At 55.9% G+C, this 27,815-nt stretch overlaps 2 protein-coding genes across 4 annotated transcripts; one reads left to right on the forward strand and one right to left on the reverse strand.

Moving 5' to 3' along the window:
• Nucleotides 1-649: 649 nt before the first annotated feature.
• Nucleotides 650-21,113, forward strand: ABCC10 (ATP binding cassette subfamily C member 10). 3 transcript variants are annotated; one of them, XM_027524376.1, is made up of 22 exons: nt 650-878; nt 1,124-1,295; nt 3,828-5,046; nt 6,295-6,522; nt 7,162-7,318; nt 7,546-7,655; nt 9,411-9,490; nt 10,235-10,406; nt 11,730-11,828; nt 12,249-12,438; nt 13,134-13,211; nt 13,379-13,573; nt 14,012-14,165; nt 14,345-14,534; nt 16,803-17,146; nt 17,463-17,632; nt 18,144-18,304; nt 18,554-18,807; nt 19,662-19,807; nt 19,902-19,999; nt 20,240-20,352; nt 20,677-21,113. In XM_027524376.1, exons 2-22 carry the CDS (start codon nt 1,135-1,137, stop codon nt 20,828-20,830), a joined length of 4,473 nt encoding a protein of 1,490 aa, XP_027380177.1. In that variant the 5' UTR covers nt 650-878; nt 1,124-1,134; the 3' UTR covers nt 20,831-21,113. The 3 variants fall into 3 exon arrangements, 2 of the variants coding, with proteins under 2 accessions (XP_027380177.1, XP_027380178.1); XR_003508009.1 differs by lacking the exon at nt 650-878 and having other exon boundaries at nt 932-1,295; nt 19,886-19,999; XM_027524377.1 differs by lacking the exons at nt 650-878; nt 20,677-21,113 and adding an exon at nt 20,485-20,670 and having other exon boundaries at nt 936-1,295.
• DLK2 (delta like non-canonical Notch ligand 2) lies at nt 21,040-26,343 on the reverse strand. Its single transcript, XM_027524378.1, has 6 exons — nt 26,125-26,343; nt 25,156-25,286; nt 24,809-24,872; nt 23,387-23,517; nt 22,641-22,785; nt 21,040-21,962 (listed from the first exon to the last, which is right to left on the reverse strand). Exons 2-6 carry the CDS (start codon nt 25,229-25,231, stop codon nt 21,227-21,229), a joined length of 1,152 nt encoding a protein of 383 aa, XP_027380179.1. The 5' UTR covers nt 25,232-25,286; nt 26,125-26,343; the 3' UTR covers nt 21,040-21,226.
• Between the last annotated feature and the right edge of the window lie 1,472 nt (nt 26,344-27,815).

Here is a 27,815-nt window from a genome sequence, read left to right on the forward strand (position 1 = left end):
CCCAGCAGCACTCTAAATTATTCAACTCTGTCAACATTACTTTGGTAGTGATATTATTGCCCCCTTTTAATGATAAAGAAGCTGAGGTTCACAGAGGTTAGGTAACTTCCCTAAGGCCATCAGCCTTGGTGTAAGGAAGGAAATGGTTTAAGTGTCCCTAAGTGGCGCGGGTTCCATCCCTGTGTCTGGAAAATCCCCTGGGGAAGGAAATGGCAACCCACTCCAGTATTCTTGCCTGGGAAATCCCACGGACTGAGGGGCCTGGAAGGCTACAGTTCATAGTGTCGCGAAGAGTCGCACACGACTTAGGGACTAAACAACAACAAAAAGTGGCACGTAGCTCGCCCGTCTAGCTTCGCATGGCTGGAAGCTTTCAGAATTACTATGAAATGCATGTGCCTGCTAGTAAACAGTAAACAGATGGGAGCGAGTACTCCAAGTGAGAGAGTATGGCTGACGCTGCACTAGAGCTGAGATCAGTCCATTTGCAAGTGAGGCAGCAGAAGCGCACGTAAACAGCAGTATAACCGTGAGACCTGCATCATTGCGCCTCGTTACAGAGAACACCACAGAAAGTGGGGCGCACGCGCACAGAAGCCCTGAGAATGGGAAGGTCGGTGCGCACTTTCGAAGGTCATCCCGCCTCTAGGGGGTGCCAAGCGAGCCTGGACAGGGTCCCACGTCGGCCGCAGGCTCTTTCGCTTCCACCAGTGTTCGGGATTTCAGGATCCGGTGGAAAACAGCTTTCTCAAGTTAAACGTTCCGGATCTCTGGGGATGGGGACACAAGGAGTGGTGAAAAGCGGAACCCCGCTAGCGGACCAGTACAGAAAGCCGCCAGCTTCTGGGAGCCAAAGCAACTCGCTTTCTACCGCTGAGGTAACGCAAGAACTGCCGGAGTCCAGATTCCAGACTGAAGCAAGGGAAGGTCCCGGGGGTTCGTGGGCGGGGTTGGAGGCGGCGAGGTCCGTCAGGGGTCGCGCTGTCACTCTGGCTCCACCCCGCTTCCTGGTCGGCGTCCCGCCCCCTCGGGTGCAGGTTCCCAGCCTGGGTCCTTGGGAACGCGGATTTCCCTCCTTCTGGAAGGGACCTTCCCTCCCTTCCACCCTCTGCTCTCCCCGCAGGTGAGGCCTCGATGGAGAGGTTCCTGGCCCGGTTGTGCGGCACCAGCGCGTTGCAGCCGCTCCCGGTGTGGGAGGGGGACACCACCGGCCACTGCTTCACACAGCTGGTGCTCAGCGCCCTGCCCCACGCGCTCCTGGCCGTGCTCAGTGCTTGCCACTGGGGCCACCCGAGGTGAGTAGAGACAGGTGCAGACATCTGTCCGTATGTGCCTGCAGACTTCACTCGAAACCCACGTCTCCGCGGAAGTGTAACCGAAATAGTGAGATCTCTAGGGAAAAAGGAGAATAAAATGTGGGCATTACCACTTTGCAGCATTGTGTCTGTTTGAGGGCAAGTTAACCTGTTTTCCCTGCGCCTCATAGCACTGTTAAGAAACTTAAATTAGATAATGCATTTAAGTATATAGTGCAGAGTCTGGCACATTTTTAAAGGCCCAATGCATGGTAGCAATTATCACTTTTGTAGATTTTCAGATGCCCAACCACAGTTGTCACGAATTGGAGACGAAAGTGGGTGAACAGTGTTTTTAAGCCAAAAAGGTTAATGTGTGCTGAAGTTGTTAGACCAGTTTCTCACCCCTGCCATCTAGGAAACTTCAGTGTTTCTAGGCCAAGAAAAGCATAGGTACTCATCTGGAGAGGAAGTGGTAGGTAGAAGAGAAGAGCAAAATTAGAACCTTAATCCTTCCTCCATTTGGGGCTATAAGATGCAGGTGCTGAACTCACCTTGATTTTGTGCTTAGTTCCTGTATAGCTGGATATGGTAAAATTAATCTCACTCTGGCTACTGATTAAGGCAGGAGGAAAGTCTAACTTGTCTAGTCCAACGGACAAATGCGTCCTTACTTAAGATGAGTTACAGGGATGGCGAATCCCTTCCTTGGGTAGCTTCAGATCTGTTTGGTCTTGGAGGAATCCTGATTTGTCCCTTATGCAGAGACAAAAGTCTGGAGATGGCACAGAGGGAGACCGACTGTGCTGAGACAAGTATCTTTTTAAAATGGGCATAGTCCCTTCAGAACTCACGGTGTAAGGAAAAGGCAAGAAAGACCAATATGTAATCCATAGAAATTATGTTTATCTCACTTCACCTAACAGACTCTTTGCAAGTTGCTCAAATGGGTAAGAGAGATCCAGAATCTCAGACAGAAAAGAATCTCAGAGGGCTTTGGGTCCAGACTCCTTACTGCTCACTGTGCTGATGAGAAAAATGAGATGCAGAGAAGCGGCTTGCCCATGTTCATAAACCTGGTTAATGACCAGGCTTGGAGCCAGTGTACCAGCCTCCAAGGGCTCACAATGTTTCTTATTCTGTCCCGCATCTTAAGAAATAGAATTATGAAAGATTGACTTTAACTCAAATATAAACCCTTTTGTATAACTGTGATCACTGGACTTTTTAAAGGAAACTCCAAACATTTCACTCTACAATTAAAACTTTCAGTCACCCAGCCCTGCCAACAACAAAGGGAGTGTTTTTTTAATGCAAATAGTTCACTCTTTTGTTTATTAAAAACATTTTTTGCAAACCAAGAAGATACAGACAAAACTCAAAAGATGTTTTTCTTCAGCTAATGGAGCTGTAAAAATGATCCACACCATTTTCTACAACCATTAGAGAGACAGAGAGTGGAATATCCTGAGGCTTCAGCAAGTTTAAGCTATACTAATAGAGTATAGAGGCTGTGTGTAAGTCAAATTTTTATTCATCTAATAGTGCTTCAGGTGAATTTAAGGGCTCTTTTTCAGTTAAGTTGAGTTGCTCAGTCATGTCTGACTCTTTGCGACCCATGGACTGCAGCATGCCAGGCTTCCCTGTCCATCACCAACTCCTGGAGCTTGCTCAAACTCACGTCCATCAAGTCGGTGATGCCATCCAACCATCTCATCCTCTGTCATCCCCTTCTCCTCCTGCCTTCAGTCTTTCCCAGCATCAGGGTCTTTTCCAGTGAGTCGGCTCTTCGCATCAGGTGGCCAAAGTATTAGAGCTTCAGCATCAGCATCAGTCCTTCCAATGAATATTCAGGACTGATTTCCTTAGGATGGACTGGTTTGATCCCCTTCTTGTCCAAGGGACTCTCAAGAGTCTTTTCCAACACCGCAGTTCAAAAGCATCAATTCTTCGGCACTCAGCTTTCTTTACAGTCCAACTCTCACATCCATACATGACTACTGGAAAAACCATAGCTTTGACTAGACAGACCTTTGTGGGCAAAGTGATATCTCTGCTTTTTTATACGTTGTCTAGGTTTGTCATAGTTTTTCTTCCAAGGAGCAAGCGTCTTTTAATTTCATGGCTGCAAAAGGGCTCTTTTGAGTAGATAATTTTGTAAAAGTGAAAACTCACCCCTTAGAGGTTATCTGTAGGAAATTTAGGTTGAGGTGAGGTGTGTGTGTGTGTTTTATTTGTTTGTTTTATAATTAGGGTCTTCATGTTCAGTACAACCTTAACTCAGAACTGTTTTTATTTCTGTGGTGAAAGAATGATCAGAAATGGTAGAGAAATGAGAAAATGGATTAGGTTAATCCAGGAAGATTTCCTGGGAGAAAAGACCATGAGTTCCAGGATAAAATGGGATGAAAATAAGGTATACAAGGCAGGAAAGGGAATTGATTCCCTCCGTGAGTGAGTTGCTGGAGGTCTCTCTGGGCCCTAAGTCAGCTGTGATGTGCCTTCTTTTCTCTTTCCCCCCTTTGTCCCCAGGTATCCAGATTACACTCCACGCTGCAGTCCCGGCTGGCGCCTCCGACTCACAGCCTCTGTCCTGCTCGCCGTCTTTCCACTGCTCGACCTGCTTCCAGTCATTTTGCCACCAGGGGCAGGCCCAGGGCCCACAGGGCTCGAGGTGCTGGCAGGGGGCGTGGCGGCTATGGCCTGGATCAGCCACAGCCTGGCCCTGTGGGTGTTGGCTCATACCCCATATGGCCACTCCCGGGGGCCCCTGGCCTTGGCTCTGGCTGCCTTCCTGCCAGCCCCGGCCCTGGTGCTGACCCTGCTGTGGCACTGCCAGCGAGGCACACTCCTGCCTCCACTTCTCGCAGGGCCCCTCTCCCGCCTGTGTCTCCTCATCCTGCAGCTGGCTGCTCTCTTGGCCTATGGACTGGGCTGGGCAGTCCCTGGGCAGCCACGGGAACCCTGGGCCCATGAGCCCCTCCTCTCTGAGGGCCAGGAGCCCGAGGTGGCTGAAGATGGGGAGAGCTGGCTGTCCCGCTTTTCCTACGCCTGGCTGGCACCGTTGCTGGCCCGCGGGGCCCGGGGAGAGCTCCGGCAGCCCCAGGACACTTGCCGCCTCCCCCACAGGCTGCACCCAACCTACCTAGCCCGTGTCTTCCAGGCGCAATGGCAGGAGGGGGCCCGGCTGTGGAGGACCCTGCATGGGGCCTTTGGGCACTGCTACCTGGCTCTTGGGCTGCTCAAGTTGGTGGGGACCATGCTGGGGTTCTCAGGGCCCTTGTTGCTGTCCCTCCTGGTGGGCTTCCTGGAGGAGGGGCGAGAGCCACTAAGCCACGGCCTGCTATATGCCCTGGGGCTTACCGGAGGAGCTGTTCTGGGAGCTGTGCTGCAGAATCAGTATGGGTATGAGGTTCGGAAGGTGGCTCTTCAGGCACGGGGTGCTGTGCTGAACATCCTGTACCGAAAGGCTTTACAACTGGGGCCCAGACGCCCTCCTGCCGGGGAGGTCCTGAACTTACTAGGCACTGACTCTGAGCGGCTGCTCAACTTTGCTGGGAGCTTTCATGAGGCCTGGGGCCTGCCCCTGCAACTGGCCATCACCCTCTATCTGCTGCACCAGCAGGTGGGTGTGGCCTTCGTGGGTGGTCTGATCCTGGCACTGCTGCTGGTACCCGTCAACAAAGTGATTGCCACCCGCATCATGGCCAGCAACCAGGAGATGCTACAGCACAAAGACGCACGAGTTAAGGTGAGGGGCTGCCTGGGGTCCCTCAGCCATCCAGAGACCCCACCCAGCCTTCTGGTGCCCAGGTCTCCCATGCACAGTACCTGAGAGAGTGAGTGTGTGCTCTAAAAGTTAGGAGCTCAGACTAGAGAAAGACAGATGGGGTTCACATCCTGATTCTACCACTTACTAGTTCAATCACATCAGACAAGTCACTTCACCTCATTGAGACTCCCGTTTCCTCATCTGTGAAATGAGGGTAATCATAGCTTGCCTCATAGCACAGTTGGGAGGATCGTGCAAGATGCTGCTCATCACAGTGCCAGTTACAAAGTAAACACTAAGTTAATGTGGCCTGTTAGTAATATAGTATTAGCTTCTGCAGCCCTAATTGCAACCCTGAGAGAGGTGGGAACTGAGCTGTCTGGGCCCAAATGGGATTTTAGTGTTAGAGCCAGGATCCAAGTCTCCAGCCTCCTCCTCATCTCAGGTATGGAGTGCCCCATAGCCGCATGTGGAGGCCTAGGAGAACCCCAGCTGCCTCTTCGGGATGGGCTATGGGGAAAGGAGCAGCTGTCTCCCCTGCCTGGGCCAACTCTAGGTGTGAGGGTCTGGCTGAGTCAGTTCTGGAATGTACAGTGATTGTGGTACCTTTTCAGAGGGGATGATGGGCTTTGGGTCCATATAGCATAGTTGTCCATCTCTCACTGGCATAGCTCCAAGTGCTAATGGTGAGGGGGTGTCCCTGATAGCTGGTATGGCATGGTCTTTTCCCTACCCATGACAGCTACTGACCAGTCTCTAGGGCCTCCTTGGAAGGCTCCCAGTGCCTCCCTGGCTTGCAGTCTGGAGATGTTTGAATGTTAGGATCCAAGGAGCTTCTCTGGCCCTAGCCTATCTTACTTGGGTCTATCAGCCTGCCCAACCCTGGGCTGTGGTGTGTACTTCTACAGAAATGGTTCCTATACCCAAGCTGTTGATCAGCCCCTGAAACCCACATCTTCTGGCTTTGGGAATGGTTCTTTGTCCCTCATCTAATGGATGGAGTGCTTTTACCCCAGTGTGGTGACCTCCCCCCACTGCCCCTGTACTTTCCACCACTTCATCTTCTAAGAAGGTGGGGGATTCCAGCTCCAGCCTGCCCCCAGCTGGGGCATAGGGGAGCTCCAAGTCCTTGACATCCCGTGCCAGGAGCCTGGGGGAGGCTGGGCAGAGGAGAACGCACGTGAGCAGCATCTCCACTTCTCACTGCTCTCTTGTCCCTGTCCCTAGCTCGTGACAGAGCTGCTGAGTGGCATGCGTGTCATCAAGTTCTTCGGGTGGGAGCAGGCGCTGGGGACCCGCGTGGAGGCCTGCCGAGCTCGAGAGCTGGGGCGACTCCGGGTCATCAAGTACCTGGATGCAGCCTGTGTGTACCTCTGGGCTGCCCTGCCGGTCGTCATCTCCATTGTCATCTTTATCACCTATGTCCTCATGGGGCACCAGCTCACTGCCACCAAGGTGAGGGCCAGAAATGGGGGGATGGCTGCAGGGAGATGTGAGACGGAAGCAGCAGCAGAGAGACTGCAATGCAGTAGGGGGTGGGCCAGGGCCCTCGTGCTGCTGGGAAGGAGGAGTGGAGGGTCCCTGTCTGCCTTCTTCCCCTACTGAAGGAAAGTTCTCTGAAGGGACCTTTCATCTGGGGCCTCGGATATATGACCCTTCCCTCTGCGAAGGAATTACTTCTTTTCCCCACCTCTTCCTCCCCAACTTCTGGTTAGGTCCCCTTAGCCTCATTCTGATGGCCCTGGGGGGAAAACTCATGATCCTGTGCAGGATGGATCGAATGCTGGGTCTAGCCAGGAGATGTTGCCCCTTAGAAATTCTGAGAAGGTCTCATGAGCGTGAGTTGGGCATGTGTGTTTATCAGGGAGTGACCTGGGTCCCTGGAGGATATCTGGGATTTCTGATATTCTTGGAGTGGCCACCTCTACCATCTATAACCCAAATATCAGCCAGCTAAGCCCTCAGTTCTGTTGCTGCCTGTTCTCCCCTCCACAGACCTGTTTGCAGGGCCACCTATAGAGCAGGCCTTCAGATAATTCCTAAGCTTTAGGTGATGCTTCAACCCCTCCCCCCCCAACCTCTGACCCCACTTAGGTGTTCACCGCCCTGGCATTGGTGCGCATGCTCATTCTTCCCCTCAACAACTTCCCTTGGGTGATCAATGGCCTCCTTGAGGCCAAAGTGTCCCTGGACCGGATCCAGTGTTTCCTCGACCTTCCCAACCATGACCCCCAGGCCTACTACAGCCCAGGTAATGGGAAGCTAGTGGACAGAACCTGGCACAGGGGAGCAGAGATCTGTAGCCCCTCAGTTGTGGTACACAGATGCTGCCAAGAGAAGCCAGAGGAGAAGAGTCTAGGTGGGGCAGGTGGTCATTTCCCCGGGGTGAATCCTCAGACCAAGACTGAGGCCAAACTATCCCTGGGCAGGTAGGTTGTGGACTAGAAGCCCAAGGTAAGTGGCTTCTTCCTTGTACAGATCCCCCAACAGAGCCATCTACAGCCCTGGAGCTACACGAAGCTCTGTTCTCCTGGGACCCAGTTGGAACCAGCCAGGAGACCTTCATCAGTCACCTCGAAGTGAAAAAGGTTCGTTGGTCAAACGCCCTAGGAGAGTCTCCAGACTAAAGAAAGACAGGGAAGCTCAGTGACGGATAGACAAGGACAGAGCCAGTCATAGCAGCCAGTCCCTGTGGCTCTTATTACCAAGGGGAAGACCAGAGAGGTTTTGGTGGGCAGGCTTGAATTGGAGAGGTGATGAGATTTTATCTCAGGATGTCATTTTTCTAACACTTAGCTGCTTCAGAGCTGTCACATCCATCCCTGGGCACCAGACCGCTCATGTCCACCTAGTCCAGACCAGCAATTGCATTTATCTCTCTCTGTCCTGCAGGGGCTGTCGAGTTCAGAACAGACCCCATAACTTGTCCAGCATCTTCCCCAGGCTGGGGAGCCCCAGCAGCCCCTTCTCAGAAGGATGTTGCAAATGGTTTAGATAATCCTCTGTTTAGGCTGGTGAAAAGGCATCACACCCTGTGACTCACACCGGGGCACACATCGTCAAAGGAGCACTTGTAAGAACGTTCCTGGCAAGACGGCAACTCCTGCTCACCAAGTCCTAAGTTTTCACTCTCCCCTGACCTGTGTCCAACCCTTTGCCCCACAGCTCAACCCGGTGTTCTCCAGCGGTTCCTGAACCGCCTCAACCACATTTGGCTCACATTTCTGGCTTGGGCTACATGTTTTGTTTTTCGTCTTAGTTCAGGCAAGACAAGGCTGGAATTTTTCAAAGGAATTTTACTAACGTGTCAGTTGGGGCTTTTTTGGACTTAAGTCATAGAAACCCGCTGGAGCTAGCTTAAGCCAACAAGAATTAGTAAGATGGATATAGAGATGAATTGCAAAATCCACAGTCAAGCGCCTGGACAGATCTCGGCAGCAGCTCGGAGCCAGGCCTCGACTTGCCAAGCTGGTCCTTCTGTTTGCTCCTTCTAGATCTGCCTCCTTCCCTCTCTGTGGATCTGCTCTCCCCCAAACAGAAGTAGACCTGCAGAGAGCCCTTCCACTTACAGGCCCTGGACAGAAGGAGGGGGGTTCCCAGGGATAGGTCTCAGATTGGTCTGGTAGCCACTCAAAGACAGGCTCACCCTGGCTGCCAGGGTGGGGCACCACAGACAGCTGCTAGGATCCCGCCTTTTTTCTAGAGAAGGAATTTTTTCCTTTGTGAACCCACTCCAGTATTCTTGCCTGGGAAATCCCACTGACAAAGAAGCCTGGCAGGCTACAGTCCATGGGATCCCAAAGAGGGGGAGATGACTGAACATACAGACATACACACGGATAGCTCCACGAATGTATGTTACAGCCAAGCAAGGAAGGGAGCACAGAAAAATTTAAACTGCAGGTCACAGAAATGGGCATCTGTGTAAACATTGCTTTTTGCCCTGAGCCTTTAGAAGTCTGGCTGCAGGTGGGCTTAGCAAGCCCATTATGCAGGCCCCAAAGCCTGCAGTCCTTCCTTCCCCTGTACCCATCCTGAGTTGCCTGTCTCAGTGCTTTCCTGGAAAGTTCAAGGGCAATTTTCCTCCCATCTCTCTGGCACACTGTTCCTCTCCAGAGGCTCTTCACACAGTGAAACTGATGCTTCTCTGAGTGGAGAATAAAACACCCTGCTCCCCTGGGGCCAGCATCGCATCAATCACTGAGGCACACCTCAGTCTGTGGGCCGGGGAAATCTTTCCCCTCAGGCTTAACTGGGGCCTAGAGAGAAGCCTCCATGCGGTGACTGGCAGCCCAGGACCTCTGGACAGAGGCCTGACACTCATGCATGTGGCTTCCTCGCAGGGAATGCTGGTGGGCATCGTGGGGAAGGTGGGCTGCGGGAAAAGCTCGCTGCTGGCTGCCATCACCGGAGAGCTGCACAGGTAAGCAAGTGCTGGCACCCCCGTCCTTAGTTCTGCCCTTTGCCAGCGCCTCCCTGGCCCCTGCTACGTTTTAGGGGCCAGAGATGCCCAGATGAGCAAGACCTGGTCCCTTTCTTGGGAGAGTTTCCAGTCTGGAAAGGGAAAGGCAGTCGAGAGTAGGTTCTCATAACCATCACTGGAGAAGGCAATGGCAACCCACTCCAGTGTTCTTTCCTGGAGAATCCCAGGCACGGAGAAGCCTGGTGGGCTGCTGTCTATGGGGTCGCACAGTCAGACATGACTGAAGTGACTTAGCAGCAGCAGCAGCATAACCATCACTGCAGAGTGTTAGAAGTACTGTAACAGTGAGTGAAGGAATAAATGGAAACACCTTACATCAGCTGCTCTCAGAGAGTGTGTAGGAAGGGGTCCAGAGAGGAACAGGAGTGAGCGAGGGCCTACTTGTTTCACTGTGAGAGTGAACGCGTGCGGGGCGCTGGCCACACTCTTTTCTGAGCACCTTGACCTTGACAGCTCTTTGACTGCAGTCAAAGAGCAATTTCTGCCCTACCGGTCCACAGGGGGCCTCCAGCCTCCTCAGGACCCCTTGATCTCAGTGGCTGCCAATCTAGAGAGTCATGTGACGTGAAGGGGGCCCCCGTGCAAAAGACAGCCATCAGGAGAGGCTTCTGAGAGGCAGGGGCTGGGCCGGGAGGGGACCAGCAGGGAGCCGGCCCCCCACACTGCTGGCCTTGGTCTCTGCAGGCTCCGAGGGCAGGTGGCAGTGTGGGGGCTGTCCAAAGGCTTCGGCCTGGCCACCCAGGAACCCTGGATCCAGTTTGCCACCATCCGAGACAACATTCTCTTTGGGAAGACGTTTGACGCCCAGCTGTACAAGGAAGTGCTAGAGGCCTGCGCCCTCGATGAGGACCTCAGTGTGAGTGCCTGGCCACCCGCTTCCCCATGTCCCTGACACCGCAGGTCAGAGACTTGCTTCTCTGGGAAGGGGTTGCTTGTGCTCAGGCGTCATTTACCCAGGACTGGCCGCCAGGCTATGGTCCTCGCAGAGTGTCCCACGTCTGCGCAGCACCTGGCAAGGGTGGGGGCTGGTGACCAGGTGCTCCACACAGCAGCCGGGGGAACTCTGAGGGTCTCTGAGACTATGGGCGGGTTTCCCATGAGGTTTAGCTCTCTGTAGATCTGGCTAATGGTTCTGATTCAAGAGGCCTTCCCCCACCTCCTCCTGGAAGAGTCAAGGTCATTCTAGAGAAGTCTGGCAAGGCACTAGAATCCCTACATCCAGAATGCTGAATTTAGGGGGAATGAGAGTCCAGCTTTGTCCCCTGACTTTTCCCCGGCAGGACTGTAGTCAGCACCACCCTGTCCAGGTAGATGTGGAACATCCCTGGAAAGGAAGACCTTTGACTGACCGTGGGACATCCTCTGTCCACTTCTCATTTGCTTCTACCTTGGAGACATTTCTCGCATGTCTCCTGGGTGCAGGGAACTGCTCTGAGTGCTAAGAGGTGAATCACAAAGCTTTTCCCTCAGGGAAGCCACTGTCTGGTGGACCACAAGTGTTTCCTCTGGCATGAGGACCCCTTAGCAAAGGAGACCACTCCCCAGGCCACAGGGAGGTTCAGGTACCTTCCTCCTCTAAAAGCCTAGGGAAGTTTCACTTTGAATTTGCCCATCTTCATCCTTGCCTGTGAAAAAGGCAGGGTAGTGAGTGTGACTACCTGTAGTCAGGGTAGTGCGTGTGGTTAAGAATCTGCATTCGTGTCCTGCCCTTTACTTGCTATGGAATGACCTTGGACAGCGTATGTACCCTGAGCTTTGGTCTTACCTGTGAAATGAGATAGTATCAACATCATAAGGTTGCTGTGGGGTTGGGTGAGAGGATGCATGTAAACTGCTCAGCACATAGAACGTGTTCAACAGGGGGTTCCCTGGCCGTCCAGTGTTCAAGGCTCTGTGCTTCTACTGCAGGAGACACAGGTTCGATCCCTGGTTGGGGAACTAAGATCTCTCATGCCACAAGGGATGGCCAAAATAGAAAAATAGAAAGTGTCCAACAAATGCTTGGTGTTGCTGGAGTTGAGGTTTGCCCCCTCTGGCTCCGACACCCCAAAGTTAAGTTCAGTCTCCTCAAACTCCCTGGCTCTCTCACCCCCGCCATTTCTTCCCAATGGAGGGATGGGAAATGGGGCAGAAGGTACTGGGAGCTCACTGACCAACACTGGGAGGCCTGTCCTGTCAGATCCTGCCTGCTGGGGACCAGACGGAGGTGGGGGAGAAAGGCGTGACCCTCAGCGGGGGACAGCGGGCCCGCATTGCCCTGGCTCGTGCTGTCTACCAGGTAAGTTGAAGACAGAGGTGTCTGGAGCCTCAGGACTCTGAAGCTTGGCTGGGGGTTTGGGGGGTGGTGTGGAGATATTTCCATCAGCATCCGGTTTCTTCCCTCCCTCCTCCATGCTGCTAAGGTATTGGTCCTTTGGCCATCCCATCCTCCTTTTGCTGATTCAAGGCAGCATTAAAGACCCTTTGGAAAGCATTATGTGGCCTGAGGCACTAGAACCCAGCACAGTTGAGCATTTGGCCTCACTTTACTGGAGGCAAATCCACCCTCTGGTCTCACTTCCTTCTTTACTGCTTTAGGGGTAGCCCCCAGAGTTCCCCTCAACCCTCCTGCCTGACGGCCTCAAGATCACATGCTTGGAGAGGTCTGGGTTCTGGCCAGAGGACCTGGTGCCCAAGGTGTCCCCACCCCCCTCCCCAGGAAAAGGAGCTATATCTCCTCGACGACCCTCTGGCTGCCGTGGATGCAGACGTGGCCACCCACCTGCTGCACAGGTGCATCCTGGGAGCGCTGAGCCACACCACGCGGCTGCTGTGCACCCACCGCACCGAGTACCTGGAGCGGGCTGACATGGTGCTGCTGCTGGAGGCCGGGCGCCTTGTCCGGGCCGGTAACGTGGGCCACCAGGCCGGGCGGGAGCCGGGCTGAGTGAGGGAGCCACCTGCCAGGGTGCGACAGATGGATCACCAAGGGGAGACTCAGCCACCCGCCCCATGTGTGTCCTGGGTCCCCCTCATCCTTCTGTCTGACGGGAGGCCCTCTCCTGCCATCACAGAACTGGTGTGAAGGACAGAGAGAGGAGGGAAAGGGGCCATGGATCTGGGACTGGGGGCTTGGGGAAACCTAGAGGCCCAGGATCTCTGAGGGCAGTCTGATGTCCTCAGAGAAGAGAGAGTCAGGTTTAGAATAGTCATTTTATTTAAAAACAGATACACGGAAACTCTGATGGGTTATTATCCAGAGGGACGTGACCATCTGCAGGTTCACTAGATAGAAGCAGGAGGAAATGAAGCTCCGGCAGTGTTAGGAGTTGCAGGAAGTATGAGGAGAAAGCCCAGCGGTAGTGAGAGGACTGGGTGCTCACAGGTGGCCATAACTGTCTTCCCAGGGGTGGACCTTTTCTGTCTCTGCTGATCCAGACACAGAGGGAGGGCCGAACTTGATGGTTCTGCTCAGGGTCTGGGGGTCCAGGGCAGAGGCCTGCTAGGGGAGGTCAGGTAGGGGTTCCAAAGAGCATGGAAGGTAGACTGGCTGACAGGTTTAGAAACACGTAGACCCCTCCTAATCTCTCCTGCTGCCTTCCAGGGCCTCCCTCTGAGATCCTGCCATTGGTACAAGCTGCCCCCAGAGCCTGGGCTGAGGATGGACAAGAGTCTGACCGAGGTATGGTCTGGGGGTGAGAGGAAAGAGTCTGCTCTTCCCCACCACGCTTGTGGAGACAGGTTTCTAGGAAGCTTGCCTGCCCTTGAAAACACTGAGGTTTTCGGCTATCATCCTATAAGCTGAATTTCCCACCCCCACACAACCTGCCACCTCTCCGATCCTCGCAGCCACAGCCTCATCCATGGAGAACCCAAAGAAGACAAAGGAGGGGCTGGAGGTGGAGGAGAGCGCGTCTGGCCAGCTGCGACAGGAGGAAAGCAAGAAGGAGGGCGCCGTGGCCTTCCATGTGTACCGCGCGTACTGGAGGGCCGTGGGCTGGGGCATGGCTCTTGCCATCCTCTTCTCTCTGCTCCTCATGCAAGGTAGGAGTCATCTCTGCAGGCCTTCATTCCCCTACCAGCCCTGTTGCCTAGGTCCCTGTCACTCCCCTCACCTTGTGCTAATCGTGACAAAGCCCAGAGGCTCACCAGGCGTGGGCAGCAGCTGGGACCAGAGGCACATCCCTAATTCTGAGAGTCCCGGTGATTGGCGAGGGGCAGGGAGGGTGGGCTCCGTAGCCATCTTCTGACCTGCCCGCAAGGCTGACTTCCCATTCTGCAGATTCAAGATCACGCTCTCCCCAGAGCCGAAGGGTGATGGGCCCAGGAAAGACGCGTGCACTAGTGAGGACACGGTGGTGGCAAGGTCGGGAGGGCTGGGGGCCAAGGAGGGTAGAAACCAGAGTCGAGGGCAGAACAGGGTGTCTGAATGGAACGAGGAAGGTGAGTCTGTCCGGCAGCTTTCTCTCTCCCATCCCCCAGCCACCAGGAACGCAGCCGACTGGTGGCTCTCCCACTGGATCTCTGAGCTGAAGGCAGCCAAGAATAGCTCCCAGGAGGCGCTGGCCCCCACCAGGCTGGGCTCCATGGGGCCGCTGTCCGCCCAGCTGCTCCTCTTCTCCCCCGGGAGCCTCTGGTGAGTGGCTGGGCCCCAGGCCTGGGGCTCTCATTGGTTCCTGGGCAGGGAGTGAGCTGGGGGCTGGCGTTACAGGGCCTGTGTCTTCTGGAAGGTGGGGAGAGGTGGCGTGGGGGCAGGGAAGGGAACCCTGAGTGGCCCCACTTTTGGTTACCCACAGCCCCCTCCCCACCACCCAGCACCTCAGTGTTCCCACTGCCCAAAGCTGCCCCCAACGGCTCCTCAGACCTCCGTTTCTACCTCACTGTGTACGCGACCATCGCTGGTGTCAACTCCCTCTGCACCCTTCTCCGGGCCGTGCTCTTCGCGGCAGGCACCCTCCAAGCGGCCGCCACCCTGCATCGCCGCCTCCTGGGTCGAGTCCTCATGGTGAGGTGATAGGAGGGTGGAGGTGGCCTCAGGGGGCCTCCCAGTACCTGGCTCCATCAGGGGGCCCATCCCATCCCCCAGTCCTCAGGAGAAATCAGCTCCTCTCAGATGGGTGCAGCACTTGACACCTTGAGACCTGAAGAGACGAGAGCAGAGCAGCTGCTGGGTTCAAACCCAGTTACTTAAGCCTATGGCTTTCTCCTCTGTAACATGAGGAGAAGAGACTCTTCCTGAGTCACTTCCAGTTGAACTTCAAGCTCAGAGGACTGAGTTAACCACCCTTAGTTCACGTGAGGTCCCTTTTGCATTTTATTTATTGATCTATCTCTTTTTATCTGCAAACCTTGTTTCCATTTCCCCTCCTTTCCTTGATAAACAACCTTGTGAGGTATGTTTAGTATGTATCTTTTTGTTTGCCTTTTTACAAAATGGCTATATTTTGTGCCCAGGTAGTTTTATAAATGCCTGGAAAATCCCATGGGCAGAGGAGCCTGGAGGGCTGCAGTCCATGGGGTCGCGAAGAGTCAGACACGACTGGGAGGCTTCACTTTCACTTTTCACTTTCATTCATTGGAGAAGGAATGGCAACCCACTCCAGTGTTCTTGCCTGGGGAATCCCAGGGACAGAGGAGCCTGGTGGGCTGCCATCTATGGGGTTGCACAGAGTCGGACACGACTGAAGCGACTTAGCAGCAGCAGCAACAGTTTTATAAATGACATTCTTTTCTTACAGTTTTTATTTAGAGCTCATTTTAAGATCCATGCCTGTTGCTGTGTGTGTATATTGTCTGTTGCTTGCTCTATAGTACATTATGAGGATTCATCAGTACATGGAAAGTACTTAGCATAGTGCCTGGCATATACTGAGTGCTCAATTAGCAATTATTATTATTAACCATGTTGTTATTATTGCAAAGCTCTTTTTTGTCTGGTATCTTATTAGGGCCTCCTTATAACCCTGTGAAATGAATACTGTTATCCCCTTTCTACAGATGAGGAAACAGGCTCTGAGGGTGTATGTGACCTGGGCAAGCTAGTCCTGTGACGTGGGCAAGCGAGTCCTGTGGCCATGAACCCAGGACTGTGTGGGTCTTTCCCTTGCTTCTCAGGGAGCAGCTGCCCACTGTCTGCCCACATCTTCAGGCTGTGAAGGAATTGATTTTATCATAAGCTGACATTAGGGGTGACATTCGCAAGTCCCTTTGACCTAGTTCCTTGCCTTAAGATAGGACTGTTCTCCCAGTCAAGGCAGAGAGTTGGGAGACAGGGAAGGCAGGGAAAGGAAAAGGATTGTCTTTGAGACGGCACCTCCCAGTAATGAGTAGTCTAAATAGCTCCTGAGCCCCTGCTCCATGAAAGGCAGACTCCCCTGAGCCTCTGACTGCCTGTGCAGTCAGCTCCAGGATGTGTGGTTCCATTACCGTCCCCCTTTTGGAGATGAGGGATGGGGGCCTTGAGGAGAGGAAACCCCCTTGGCGGGGTCTCACATCTGGTAAGCAGCAGGGCTGGAATCAAGGAGCAGTCTGACTCCAAAGCCTGAGCCCTTGCCATGAGACAGCATTGACTTGACCGCTGTCCTCACCACTCTGTCCAGCCATGGGCAGTCAGGGTGTTCTTCCTGACCTCGAAATCGTACTCATGGCCTGAAGTCTCCATCTTCTGGAATGGGATTAGCTCCCTGCCCTCGAAAGCGGAGTAGGCATGTGTAGCACAGAGGTGGAGAAGGCAATGACACCCAACTCCAGTCCTCTTGCCTGGAAAATCCCATGGACGAAGGAGCCTGGTAGGCTGCAGTCCATGAGGTTGCTAAGAATTGGACACGACTGAGTGACTTCAGTTTCACTTTTCACTTTCATGCATTGGAGAAGGAAATGGTAACCCACTCTAATATTCTTGCCTGGAGAATCCCAGGGACAGAGGAGCCTGGTAAGAGGCTGTCTGTGGGGTTGCACAGAGTCGGACACAACTGAAGCGACTTAGCAGCAGCAGCACAGAGGTAGGGGGTGGCCAGCCTGGGACACCAGCCAGAGGGACAGACAGCCTCAGGGTCCCCACCAGCCAGAGGGACAGACAGCCTCTATCATGCCCACCCTGGGGTATTGTTCTAAGCTTTTCCAGCCCCTCCTCAGTGCCCTGAACTCTGGGAACACTTGACTGCTTTCCTGTTCTCTACCTTGGGCCTCTCCCCCCAGCCCACCTTCCCTGGGCGTGGCCTCCGAGGCTTTTCTGCCTTGTCCTACCCTGGCCCAATCACATCTCTTCTCCCAGGCTCCAGTGACTTTCTTCGACTCCACGCCCATGGGCCGGGTCCTCAACCGCTTCTCCTCTGACGTGGCCTGTGCAGATGACAGCCTGCCCTTCATCCTCAACATCCTGCTGGCCAACGCGGCAGGCCTGCTGGGGCTCCTGGCTGTGCTGGGCTTCAGCCTGCCCTGGCTGCTGCTGCTGCTGCCGCCTCTGAGCATCATCTACTATCGCGTGCAGAGCCACTACAGGGCCTCCTCGCGGGAGCTGCGGCGCCTGGGCAGCCTCAGCCTGTCTCCCCTCTACACCCACCTGGCCGACACCTTGGCCGGCCTCCCTGTGCTCCGGGCCGCCGGGGCCACCTACAGGTGTGTGAGTGCCTCTTCCAGCCAGAGCCACAGGCGTGAGATGCTGGGATGGTCAGAGGGGGTGAAGTTGGGGTGGGGTGGTGGTGGATCTCAGGTCTCCTGAGAAGAGAAAGGTGGGTGATGGCACTAGGGGAGAGAGGAAGGAAACGGAAAAAACAGGTTAGTGAGGCCAAGAAGGCCCCCGTGAAAGAGTGCACTGGTTCCTCCATAGCCCTGAGGCAAGGCCTGTGGGCGTGCGGGTCAGCGCCAAGGAGGGGGTGTCCTGCAGGGAGGAAGTCTGGGCAGGCCAATGCAGCCACAGCATGGCCTCCTCCAGGTTTGAGGAGGAGAACCAGAGACTCCTGGAGCTCAACCAGAGGTGCCAGTTTGCTGCCAGTGCCACGATGCAGTGGTTGGACATCCGGCTACAGCTCATGGGGGCCGCAGTAGTCAGCGCCATCGCGGGCATCGCTCTGGTGCAGCACCAGCAGGGCCTCGCCAACCCAGGTGCCACCCCAGGGCCCTGCGGTCTCACCTCAGAAGCCTGTTATTCCTCATCCCCCTTGACTACCATGACATCTCCCTTTACTGCCAAGGATTTTCACCTCTTGACCAGGGTTCCCTGTGAGGATATGTTGTCATTCTCAAGACCCCCATTTCAGAGTTGGGGACGCTGAGTCTCGAGGAGTCCCTTGCCGGGTGGTGGTGGATCTGGGGCTAAACAGGTCTTCTGATCACCACCCGTGCCTGCTCGCCCCATCCTCAGCGCCTAGTACCCCACCCCAGTCCACCTGCCTTCTCCCGTCCCCCTGCGCAGCCTCTCCAGGCCCACCCACTGCCTTGCATCCAGCCTCCCGTGGGCCTGGCCTGGCTCCTGCATCTTCTTGCTTCAGTGCTAGCTTCCTTCACATGCCCACGGTCCACAGCTCAGGGTTCGCCCATTCTGCCCACCCCCTCCCTACATGCACCCCAGTGTCCAGGCCTCCCCTAGCGCTCTGTCCTCTGTCCCCTCCCCCAGGACTGGTGGGCCTGTCGCTGTCCTATGCCCTGTCCCTGACGGGCCTACTCTCAGGGTTAGTGAGCAGCTTCACACAGACAGAAGCCATGCTGGTGAGTGTCGAGCGGCTGGAGGAGTACTCCTGTGACCTGCCCCAGGAGCCCCGGGGCCAGCGGCCACAGGTAGCCCCAGCCTGGGTGCTGGCACCCTGAAGGCCCCCCAGTTCCTCTCCTTGTGCCCCTCACCAACTTTTCTCCACTGCAGTGTCCCTTGTGATCTCCCCATTCTACATGCCCATCCCCCATCCCTCCTAACTCCCCACCTCTCCTCTCACACCATCCGTCCCTCCCTTCCACTCTCCAACCTGTCCCTCCACCCTTTCCCCCTGTCTCACCCGTCTCCCGCCTTCTCCCATGCACGGACCCTACCAGCTGGGCATCAGCTGGCTGAGCCAGGGGAGCGTGGAGTTCCAGAATGTGGTGCTGGTGTACCGGCCAGGGCTGCCCAACGCCCTGGATGGGGTGACCTTCCGCGTGCAGCCTGGAGAGAAGCTGGGCATCGTAGGCCGCACGGGCTCCGGCAAGTCTTCCCTGTTGTTGGTGCTTTTCCGGCTGCTAGAGCCCAGTTCTGGGCGAGTGCTTCTGGACGGCATGGACACCAGCCAGCTGGAGCTGGCCGAGCTCAGGTGTGGGGGAGTGAGAAGAGGGGACACGGCCACTGGCAGGGAGAGGAAGGCCCAGCCAGGAAGGCTTTATATAAATACAGCAGCCAGGGTGGATCAGGTGGTGAGACAGAGGGTGGGACAAGCAGGCTAGAATAGTGAGCTCCCTGCACTCAGGCCTGGATTCAAAGCTGCGGCCTTAAGGCTTTCACCTTCCCAGCTTCAGCTTGGACTTCCAGCACACGATGCCTTCCACTTTAGACCACTGGTCACTATCTCCTGAATCAGAGCCTCCCAGGTGCCGTGCCCTGGGGCTTGGGACAGCTGGTGACCTGGGCCAGTAGCCCCTGGCCACAAGTGGCCTCATCTGGAGCCAAACATCCCCCCGACCACATTACTCTTATCATTTTCTCTTAGTTCCATGACATGGGAAAAGGTAGGGGGAAGCACTATCCTCAAGCAATTACTGACCCCAGGCCCTGGCCCTTCTCTCCTAACCTGTGCCGGCCTCCCCTTATGGCTTGACCAGAGAGCTCCTCAGGACCCGATTTGAGGCCTGCTTTCAAGCTGGACGCGTGCCCTACCCAGTCACACTCTCTGGCCGTTCCTTGCCATCCACTCCTGTCCCACGACACTGGCATCAGTGCCACACAGTTTGGCTTATGCTTGTTCTGTTTTTGCCCCTCAGGCCTTTGGTTTCCTTGGTGTTCCTCGTAGCACCAGCACAATCCTAGGTTCATGCCTGACCAAGCAGGGAGCAGGATGGGGGTTTTAATCAAGTCTTACCCCACGCTCTCCTGAAGGGCTGGACCTATAACTGAGACCTGTGCTGGGAGCAGAAGTGGTCACATCTCGAGTCTCAACCCCTGTCCCTCCAGATCCCAGCTGGCGATCATCCCGCAGGAGCCCTTTTTGTTCAGCGGGACCGTGCGGGAAAACCTGGACCCCCGGGGTCTGTATGAGGATGGGGCCCTATGGCAGGCACTGGAGCAGTGCCACCTGAGTGAGGCGATCGAGTCTATGGGTGAGTGTCCTGTCCTTCGTGGTGGTGGGAGGAGTGAGCAGAGAGGGGCTGGAGGAGGCTTGGAACCCTGGGGTAAAGATGCTGTGCTTCACAGGTGGTCTGGATGGTGAGCTGGGCGAGGGGGGCCGGCGCTTATCTCTGGGGCAGAGGCAGCTGCTGTGTCTGGCCAGGGCTCTCCTCACAGATGCTAAGGTAAGACAAGAAGGAGGGTCATTTGAGAGGGCCAGGAAGAAGGCAGGGGACAGGTGAGGGCTGAGGAAGTAGACTAAGGAGAGGTCTCAAAGGACCAAATTCATTTTCCTTTTAGAGCTGGAGGTGGGGAGCCGTGGGCTGGCCTGGGCCAGACCAGGAGGTGGGGGCTGGAGGCTTGGGTAGCAGCCTCGGCTAACCCTCTTCTCCACTCTCCTCCCTAACCCTCCCCACACACTCCAGATCTTGTGCATTGACGAGGCCACAGCAAGCGTGGACCAGAAGACAGACCAGCTACTCCAGCAAACCATCAGCAAACGGTTTGCCAACAAGACAGTGCTGACCATCGCCCACAGGTGTGTGGCATCCAGAGTGAGAATCTAAATCAGGGGTGTCATGGACCCAGAGCCCAGCTTCCTTTCAGGGACCCCGGGAGTCAGGGCTCCGGAAATTCCAACCCCTGTGACTCTCAGTTCCTCATTCTCTAGGCTTCCACCAAGCTCCTTGGAGTGCTCGGTCTCAGGGAACATGCAGCCCCTCCCCTAGCACAGAGCCCGCCCCGGGGGCTGAAGCCTGTGGGGCAGGGGGGCGCTGTGCAGGGGGGAAGAGGAGGAAAAGGAGGTCAGCCTTCTGTAGGGTGCTGTCTTCCATCCCCGCATTGACCACTCCCTCCCGTGCAGGCTCAACACGATCCTGAACTCCGACCGGGTGCTGGTGCTGCATGCAGGGAGGGTGGCGGAGCTGGGCTCCCCTGCCGCCCTGTGCACTCAGCCCCACTCGCTGTTCCAGCAGCTGTTGCAGAGCAGCCCGCGGGGAGTGCGCTCCTCCCCGTGAGGGCCCGGCCCCCACTGCCGATGGTTTACACTCCTCCATGTCTCTACCTCTCCCCCTCCTCCACAGAGAGGAAAGGGCGCCCTGGGCTCCTCTTCACAAGCCACTCCTTGTGCGGGCAGAGTCCCGTGGCTTCCCCAGAGGCAGGCCTCTGCTCTGGCGCTCTGGCATCTGGGACTCCAGGCAGACTTTTTCTGGCAAAGGAGCCCACATACACGTCCATTGTTTTATTTGATAAAATTCCCATTTTTACATTCTGTGTATTAAAAAAATAATATTTGTGGCATGAGGCTGAGGTCCCTCAGTGTGTGTACCCCAGCTGAGGAGTGGCGAGAAAGGGCCACTCCAGTCCAAGCGCCCTAGGAGGTGAAGGAGGGGCCCAGAAAGCTCCCACTTCTGTCACAGAGCGGTGGTCTTCCCAGGCTCGGGGGGCAGGTCAGGCGGCAGAGGGAGCCCCGCGGGCAGCATGCTAACCTGACACTCCTGGTCCTGGCGTGCTGGGGCGTAGTGTGGGGCAGGGTAGCAGCAGGGTCCAGGGGGACAGAAGCCCCGGCGCCAGGCCCTCAGGGTCAGCAACACCGTGGACAGGACCAGGGCGGCAGTGACGGCCCCAAACACCACCACGGCCACCAGGCTGGGCTCGCCCAGCCCGGCTTCCTGTCGCCGCACCACTTCCTTCACGGAGATGCGCAGCAGCCCGGCGCCCGCGCTGTGAGGGATGGGCCCCGTGGCAGGTACAAGCACAGCCAAGGTGGGCCCTGGGGGGCTGTCCGCTGTGGCGGCAGGACCCGGGACCGGTAAGACTAGCTCACAAGTCTTGCCACCATAGCCGCTGGGGCAGAGACAGTCAAAGTCGTGGACCCGGTCCCGACAGCGGGCCCCTCTCTGGCAGGGGCGGCTGGCACAGTCATCCAGGTTGATGGTGCAGAAGCGCCCGGTGAAGCCCTCGGGGCAGAGGCAGGAGAAGCGGTTGATGCCGTCCAGGCACGTGGCGCCGTTAGCACAGGGCCGCATCAGACAGTCATCCACATTCACCTCGCAGCGGGCACCCATGAAGCCCGCCAGGCAGCGGCAGGTGAAGTTGAGGGCAAAGCCCTGGTCGTCCTGGCACTGCCCACCGTTCCGGCACGGGGAGCTGGTGGGGGAGGCAGGGAGGGTGTTTTATCAACTGCCACCTGCAGGGTAGACCAGGTCGACATCCGGATCCCTGCTCCCACCACCCCTCTCTAGCTCTGTCCCCTCGAGCCACTCTCTCTGAGCCTCAAATGCCTCCTTTAAAAATGGGGTCAGAGCAGTACCTGGCTTCCCAGGTTGTGAGGGTTAAATGAGATGATCGAGGTCAAGCAGGTAGCAGAGGGCCTGACCCAGAGTCAAGACCAAGGCGAGTGTACTGTTTGTGTCCTCTTAGACCCTTAGACCCGAGGCGGGAATGAGGACAAATCCAGCCCCACAGGCTGTCTCCTCATTCACCATGAGGCCTAGTCTGCCGTGTGGGACAACTTCAGGGGCTGCACGCCAGCTTTCCTGGGAGGATGAGGGGGGTCCTAGGCCCACAGCCTCCCCAACCAGGGAAGTCACGCAGTGATGTGTTACACCTCCAGCCCCTGTCAATTTTTGTCGTTGGAGAAATGGTTCAGATGGTGTCAAAAAAGCTGAGAAGCCCTTGGGATACTCTGGCAGACTGGGGTTTTATCCTCGAGTGTCCCCATGTGGGACTTTAGACCCTCAGTCCTAACACTGCCCCGCCACCCCCCTCCACAGTCCTTTCTCCTCTGTCGCCAGATTCTCACCTAACCAGGGGGCCAGCACTCACCCTGCCTGCTCACAGGGTCCGGCCTTGCGCTCACAATCACGCCCGTGGAAGCCTGGTGGGCACACACAGTGGTATTCACCGCCCCCGTCATACACGCACTGGCCTCCGTTCCGGCAGGGGGACTGCGTGGTACAGATGTGTTCATCTGCAGAGGAGACCGGGAGGGCTCTGGGACAGCCCCTCGCACGTGGCACCCAGACCTGCCCAGGCCCCACCCAGAGCTCTGTGGGGGTGGCTCGTACACAGTCCCAACCTGGGCGGAAAACAACACTGCATTTGGAGTCAGGAGGCGCCTGGTCCTAGCCCTGTCAGTGTCTCAACTTGCCTTTGGGTGAGTTGTATCTCATTTGTGGATCTCAGTTGCCTCATCTGTGATATGAGGACAGTTTCCTGCAGGTGTCTTACCTACCACAGAGGGTTGTGTTGAGAACCAGTTCAGATAACAGATAGGTATAAAGTCTACAACTATAAAATACTACAGGCTTCCCTTGTGGCTCAGCTGGTAAAGAATCCGCCTGCAATGTGGGAGACCCGGGTTCGATTCCTGGGTTGGGAAGATCCCGTGGAGAAGGGAAAGGCTACCCACTCCAGTATTCTGGCCTGGAGATTTCCATGGACTGTATATAAAATACTACATATTTGAGGGTTTGAGCCAGACACAAAAGGCACTCAATAAATAAGGATGGATGTTCCTCCCAAGACACGTGGGGCCCCCAGTCCAACAGCTGCCCTCTCTACTCCCCTACCTTTGTCACAGAACTTGCCTGCCCAGCCAGTGTGACAGATGCACTGCCAGGGCTGGTGGCAGGTACCGTGCTGGCAGCCAGGCATTCTCACACAGCGTTCACAGTGCAGCCCCTCCCAGCCTGGGTCACACCTGACGGGGGGAAGCACAGGGTCAGGGCTCTGGGTAGAAGGAGGTGAAGACAGGGGGAGGCAAGCTCAGAGCTTCCAGGAAACAGGAGACAAACAGGACAGCCCCTAAGGGAAAGCAGGCCTATCCTGGGTGGATAGAGAGCTGCACCGGGTCACCAGGCCACCAGGCACCAGTGTTGCCGTTCTGGTTGTGCAGTCTGTCTAACCTTTCCAAGCCTCAGTTTTCTCATCTGTAACCTGGGGTGACACCTGGCAGGGGTGGGTTGAGGAAGAAATGAAGATGAGGGACTTCCCTGGTGGTCCATTGGTTAATCCACCTGCCAATGAAGGGGACACAGGTTCAATCCCTGGCCCAGGAAGATCCCACATGATGAGGAGCAACTAAGCCCATATGCCGCAAACTGAGCCCACGCACCCTAGAGCCCGTGCTCCCCAGCAAGAGAAGACATCTCAGTGAGAAGCCTGAGGACTGCGATGAAGAGTAGCCCCTACTTGAGGCAACTAGAGAAAGTCCATGTGCAGCCTGAAGACTCTGCACAGCCAACAACAAAAATAATCATTTTAAAAAAGAAAAGACATTAAGATGATGTCTGTTAAGTGCCCCTAGCACCGTTTCTGGTATATCTGAGGTGCTTAGAAACATTTTCGAAAGAAGAGTGACCTTGAAAAGTCACCAGGACCATCTTCCTACGCTGATTCCAGGGCAAGGCCTGCTTCAGAGAGTCCCCAACACCCCCAGTCCCTCCAGCAGCTTGCCTGTCAGCTCATGTTTTTACATCCAGACACTTTCCTCCTGCTGCAGGATTTACCCGACCCCTACCCCAGTGTGTCAGTTACTTAAATTCATCAAAGAAAGACCCCCTTGAACAAGTCCATCTCCCCAGCAACCCTGGCAAAGCCTTTCTTTTCCAGGCTGAGCCAATTCTCCGTCTGTCTTATCTTTATCTCCTCCCTCTTGCCTCATGGCTCCCACTCTCCACTCTCCCTTAAGCTTCAGATCTTTCTCCTGGTATCTTGAAGAGGAAAGTTTTAGAGTTCCTGGATCAGACTTGGGAGAGTAAAGTGGGGAGCCGTAGTTAGAAGACGCAAAGGAGAGGCAAGGCAAAGAGGAAGAGGGAAGGGTTGGGCACGGTGCCGGGCTGCCCATATGCCCTGTGTGCCACGGCTTTGAAGGGATGGGGAGGGCCTTAGACGTTCTGGGTCAAGCTTGGGGCTTGACTCGGTTGTGAGTATGGAGGCCTGGGAAATGGGGAGCAAGAGGTTTGGGACCACCGTGCTCCAAGGAGAGGTACCTGCAAGAGCCGTCAGGCGCGCAGCAGCCGTGAGCCAGGTCACAGAGGGAGCTGCAGTCATTGCCTGCAAGAGATTGATGTGGGAGGGGTGAGCCCGGGGGTCAGGGTTCGGCTGCCTGAGATGCCGGGCCAGGGAAAGGACGCAGGGTCCCGGTAACTGGAGGGGCCCAGCTCTGGGGCAAGGTAGAATAGAGACTAATCGCATTCCAAAGGGAAGTAAGTCCTGGGTGTCGCCAAGCCCGCGGTCGGAGCGGCTTGCAGTGCCATCTCTGGCCGGCAGAGGTCAACGTGCGAGCGAGGGACGGCCGGACAGGGCCGCGACCACATCCCCTCGGGGGAGCGCTCACCTCTGGCAGGCTTTACGGGTGCCCCCAGGATGCACAACAGGCAAACGAGATGTAGGCAGCGGCAGCCGCCGGGCATGGTCAGCGCCGGCCCTGGGACGGACAGACGGATGGATCGCCGGACGTGCGGACACCTGTGGGATGGCATGGGTTGAGAGACGGCCGGACGTGGAGATAGCGGCAAGGATTTCGGTTTGGTTCCGAGTGACAGGAGCCGAGGGGGAGAGGGGCGTCCAGACGGGAGAAAAAGGGTGGGGGGAGTAGTGCAGCGAAAGGGCGGGGGCGAAGAAGGTGTGAGCAGGCGAGGGGATTGGAGACAGAAACGCGGAGCCGGCTACGTGGGAAGGAGGTGAAGGATGGACAGCGCGAGCGAGGTCAGGACGCGGGAAGGGCCGGGGCTGGGAACGCAATCGGGACGGAGGGGTACTGGGGTACCACCGAGAGGCGACACGGGGACCCGGCGGCGCGCAGTCTCTGCTCCCGCTTCTGACTCCCCACGTCCCCCTCCTGTCTCCGCCGCGCTGGGCTCGGCCGCGGCGCGGGGCCTCGGATACCCAGCGCGCCCTCAGCCCGGCTCGTCCCGCGGTCCTCACCTCGGGCTGGGAGACTGCGCGCCTCGGGGCGCAGAGCTAGGCGGGATCCGACGGACTCCGCCGAAGGGCCAGACCGGGGCGCGGGGCCGCCCCTAGCGGGTTGCGTGGCCGGGCGCCCAGGCGGCTGCCATGCGAGCCGAGCGCTGGGGAATCTGGGCCTCGAGGCGACCCGGAGCGGCTGCGGCGGCTCCTCGCACGCGCTCAGGCCGCCTGCCAGGGGCGGCGTGTGCCGGCGGAGCCCGCCTCCCCGCTCCGCTCCCAGGCTGCCGCCGCCGGCCCGCCCCCCACCCGCCCGCGCCCGGCGCCCCCACCCCCAGCGGTCACCCCTTCCTCGGGGCCTCGCGCTCCCCTGGGCCCCCGCCCACCGCAGTCACCCGACCTCTCCGAACCTCGCCCTCTCCGCTGAAAGGAGGAAATTACGGGAGGCTAAATGGGAGCCGACTGTAAAGGGTCGGCCAAGTGTGCGCAGCCGTTATTCTCCATCTCGCATCTCCGCCTTCGCGACCCGAGCAGCTCACCCCGCGCCCCACCTCTGCTCTCCCCAGTCCGCCGCCCATCACGCCTCTCAGATAAATCTCGCGCACGCTCAGGGCACACGACGCTCCCGGCCCTCCTCCTGTCACCAGCCCACGCCTCCTCCATTTGTAAATCCTACATCACCTGCTTAATCTGTCTGCTACTCTCCTCCTCCCCGCCGTCCGCTTCTTTCTCCCCTCGTGGCCATCAACAGCCTTCCAGGGTCGCTCCCTGCCTAGGTATTAGCGTGGCCCACTCACCCCCCCCCTCCATCCCTCCTCCCGCCAGGTCTGTCTTTGCTATCTCTTTGCGTTCCGCTACCACTACTGGGAAGGTTCCGTGCACTGGGAACGCCCCCGGCTCTGTGTGCGCCCCAAGTTCCCTCCGCTGTACCCCGGACCACCTCCATTCTTGACCTCAGGCTGATCGTCGACTGCCCAAACCCAGAGCTAGACTGAGTGTTTTGTAGAGGGAGTGAGGAAGCTCTGTGTCTCCAGGCTAATGGCTCAGAGACCTCTGTCCCGGGAAAGGATGGGAAACCGTTTCTTGTTTGCCCAAGGCAAGAGAGCAGAGATCAGGACCACCTGTCCCCACCTCTAGTCCTTCAAATCAAGATTTGATTTCACCATCCTTAAATTCGTGGTAAGAAGTAGTCCCTAACCCGTGCAGAGCAGCTTTCTACAGACAACCCCCACAGGTCGGAGCCCCTGAACTAATTTTTCTTGCATTCTTCATTGAACGTAGCCACACCCACCCCATCTGCCTAGCCATCTTCCCCGAAACGCTGATCACCTCTTTCTTTCCTCTAGAGCTTTCTAAATTTGAGTTGAACAATGCCATAGCTCTGACCATATGTTTTACTATTTTTTTTTAACTGAAAAATTGCAAACAACCTATACTGTCCAAAATGATTGTAAACAAATTATGGTATACCAACACACTATGTGACTATTGAAAGTCACCTTTGGGAAGTCTAAAGACTTTTAAAATCTAAGAATAGATTAGGTGGAGGGAAAAAAGCAAGAAACAGAATGTGTCTCAATGTTGGCAGTGATTTTTTTCCCCCAGATGATGGAATTACAGGTAATTTTTTCTTACTGATGCTTTTCAACATTTCTCTTTTTCCCACAATGAGCATGTTTAACTTTTTCTTATTGTAAATGAAATTCAATAACATTAAAGAACTTTTAGAATAAAGTAAAAATTTGGGGAATTTCCTGGCGGTCCAGTGGTTAGGATTCGGCACTTTCACTGTCCTGTCCCCAGTTCAATCCCTGGTTGAGGAACTAAGATCCTCAGCCTGTGCAGCCAAGCTTTTCTGTGCAGCCAAGAAATAAATGAATAAAATAAAAATTTAAAAGTCACCCATGATCTTATTTGCTTGATAAAACCACTGTTGTTGTTTGACTCCTTTTCCTATCCAGCTGTTTTTACCCAGAACCTGTAATGTTATATCCTGTTTTTTTTTTTTTTTTTTGACGCATCATATATCAATAGTTTTCAAAAGCTACACTATGGATACAATGTATAAAAATACAACTAATGAGAACCTAC

Source organism: Bos indicus x Bos taurus, chromosome 23, assembly GCF_003369695.1.
Source record: "Bos indicus x Bos taurus breed Angus x Brahman F1 hybrid chromosome 23, Bos_hybrid_MaternalHap_v2.0, whole genome shotgun sequence".
Classification (NCBI taxonomy): Eukaryota; Metazoa; Chordata; class Mammalia; order Artiodactyla; family Bovidae; genus Bos; species Bos indicus x Bos taurus.

Excerpts from the sequence above, each read along its gene's own strand:
- ABCC10 (XM_027524376.1), top strand. The coding sequence starts at position 1,135 with ATGGAGAGGTTCCTGGCCCGGTTGTGCGGCACCAGCGCGTTGCAGCCG. Across the intron at positions 18,305-18,553 it reads CCCGGGGCCAGCGGCCACAG|CTGGGCATCAGCTGGCTGAG; the intron begins GTAGCCCCAGCC and ends GGACCCTACCAG. Across the intron at positions 19,808-19,901 it reads TGAGGCGATCGAGTCTATGG|GTGGTCTGGATGGTGAGCTG; the intron begins GTGAGTGTCCTG and ends TGTGCTTCACAG.
- DLK2 (XM_027524378.1), bottom strand. The coding sequence starts at position 25,231 with ATGCCCGGCGGCTGCCGCTGCCTACATCTCGTTTGCCTGTTGTGCATC. Across the intron at positions 24,873-25,155 it reads ACCCGTAAAGCCTGCCAGAG|GCAATGACTGCAGCTCCCTC; the intron begins GTGAGCGCTCCC and ends AATCTCTTGCAG. Across the intron at positions 22,786-23,386 it reads AGGCAAGTTCTGTGACAAAG|ATGAACACATCTGTACCACG; the intron begins GTAGGGGAGTAG and ends TCTCCTCTGCAG.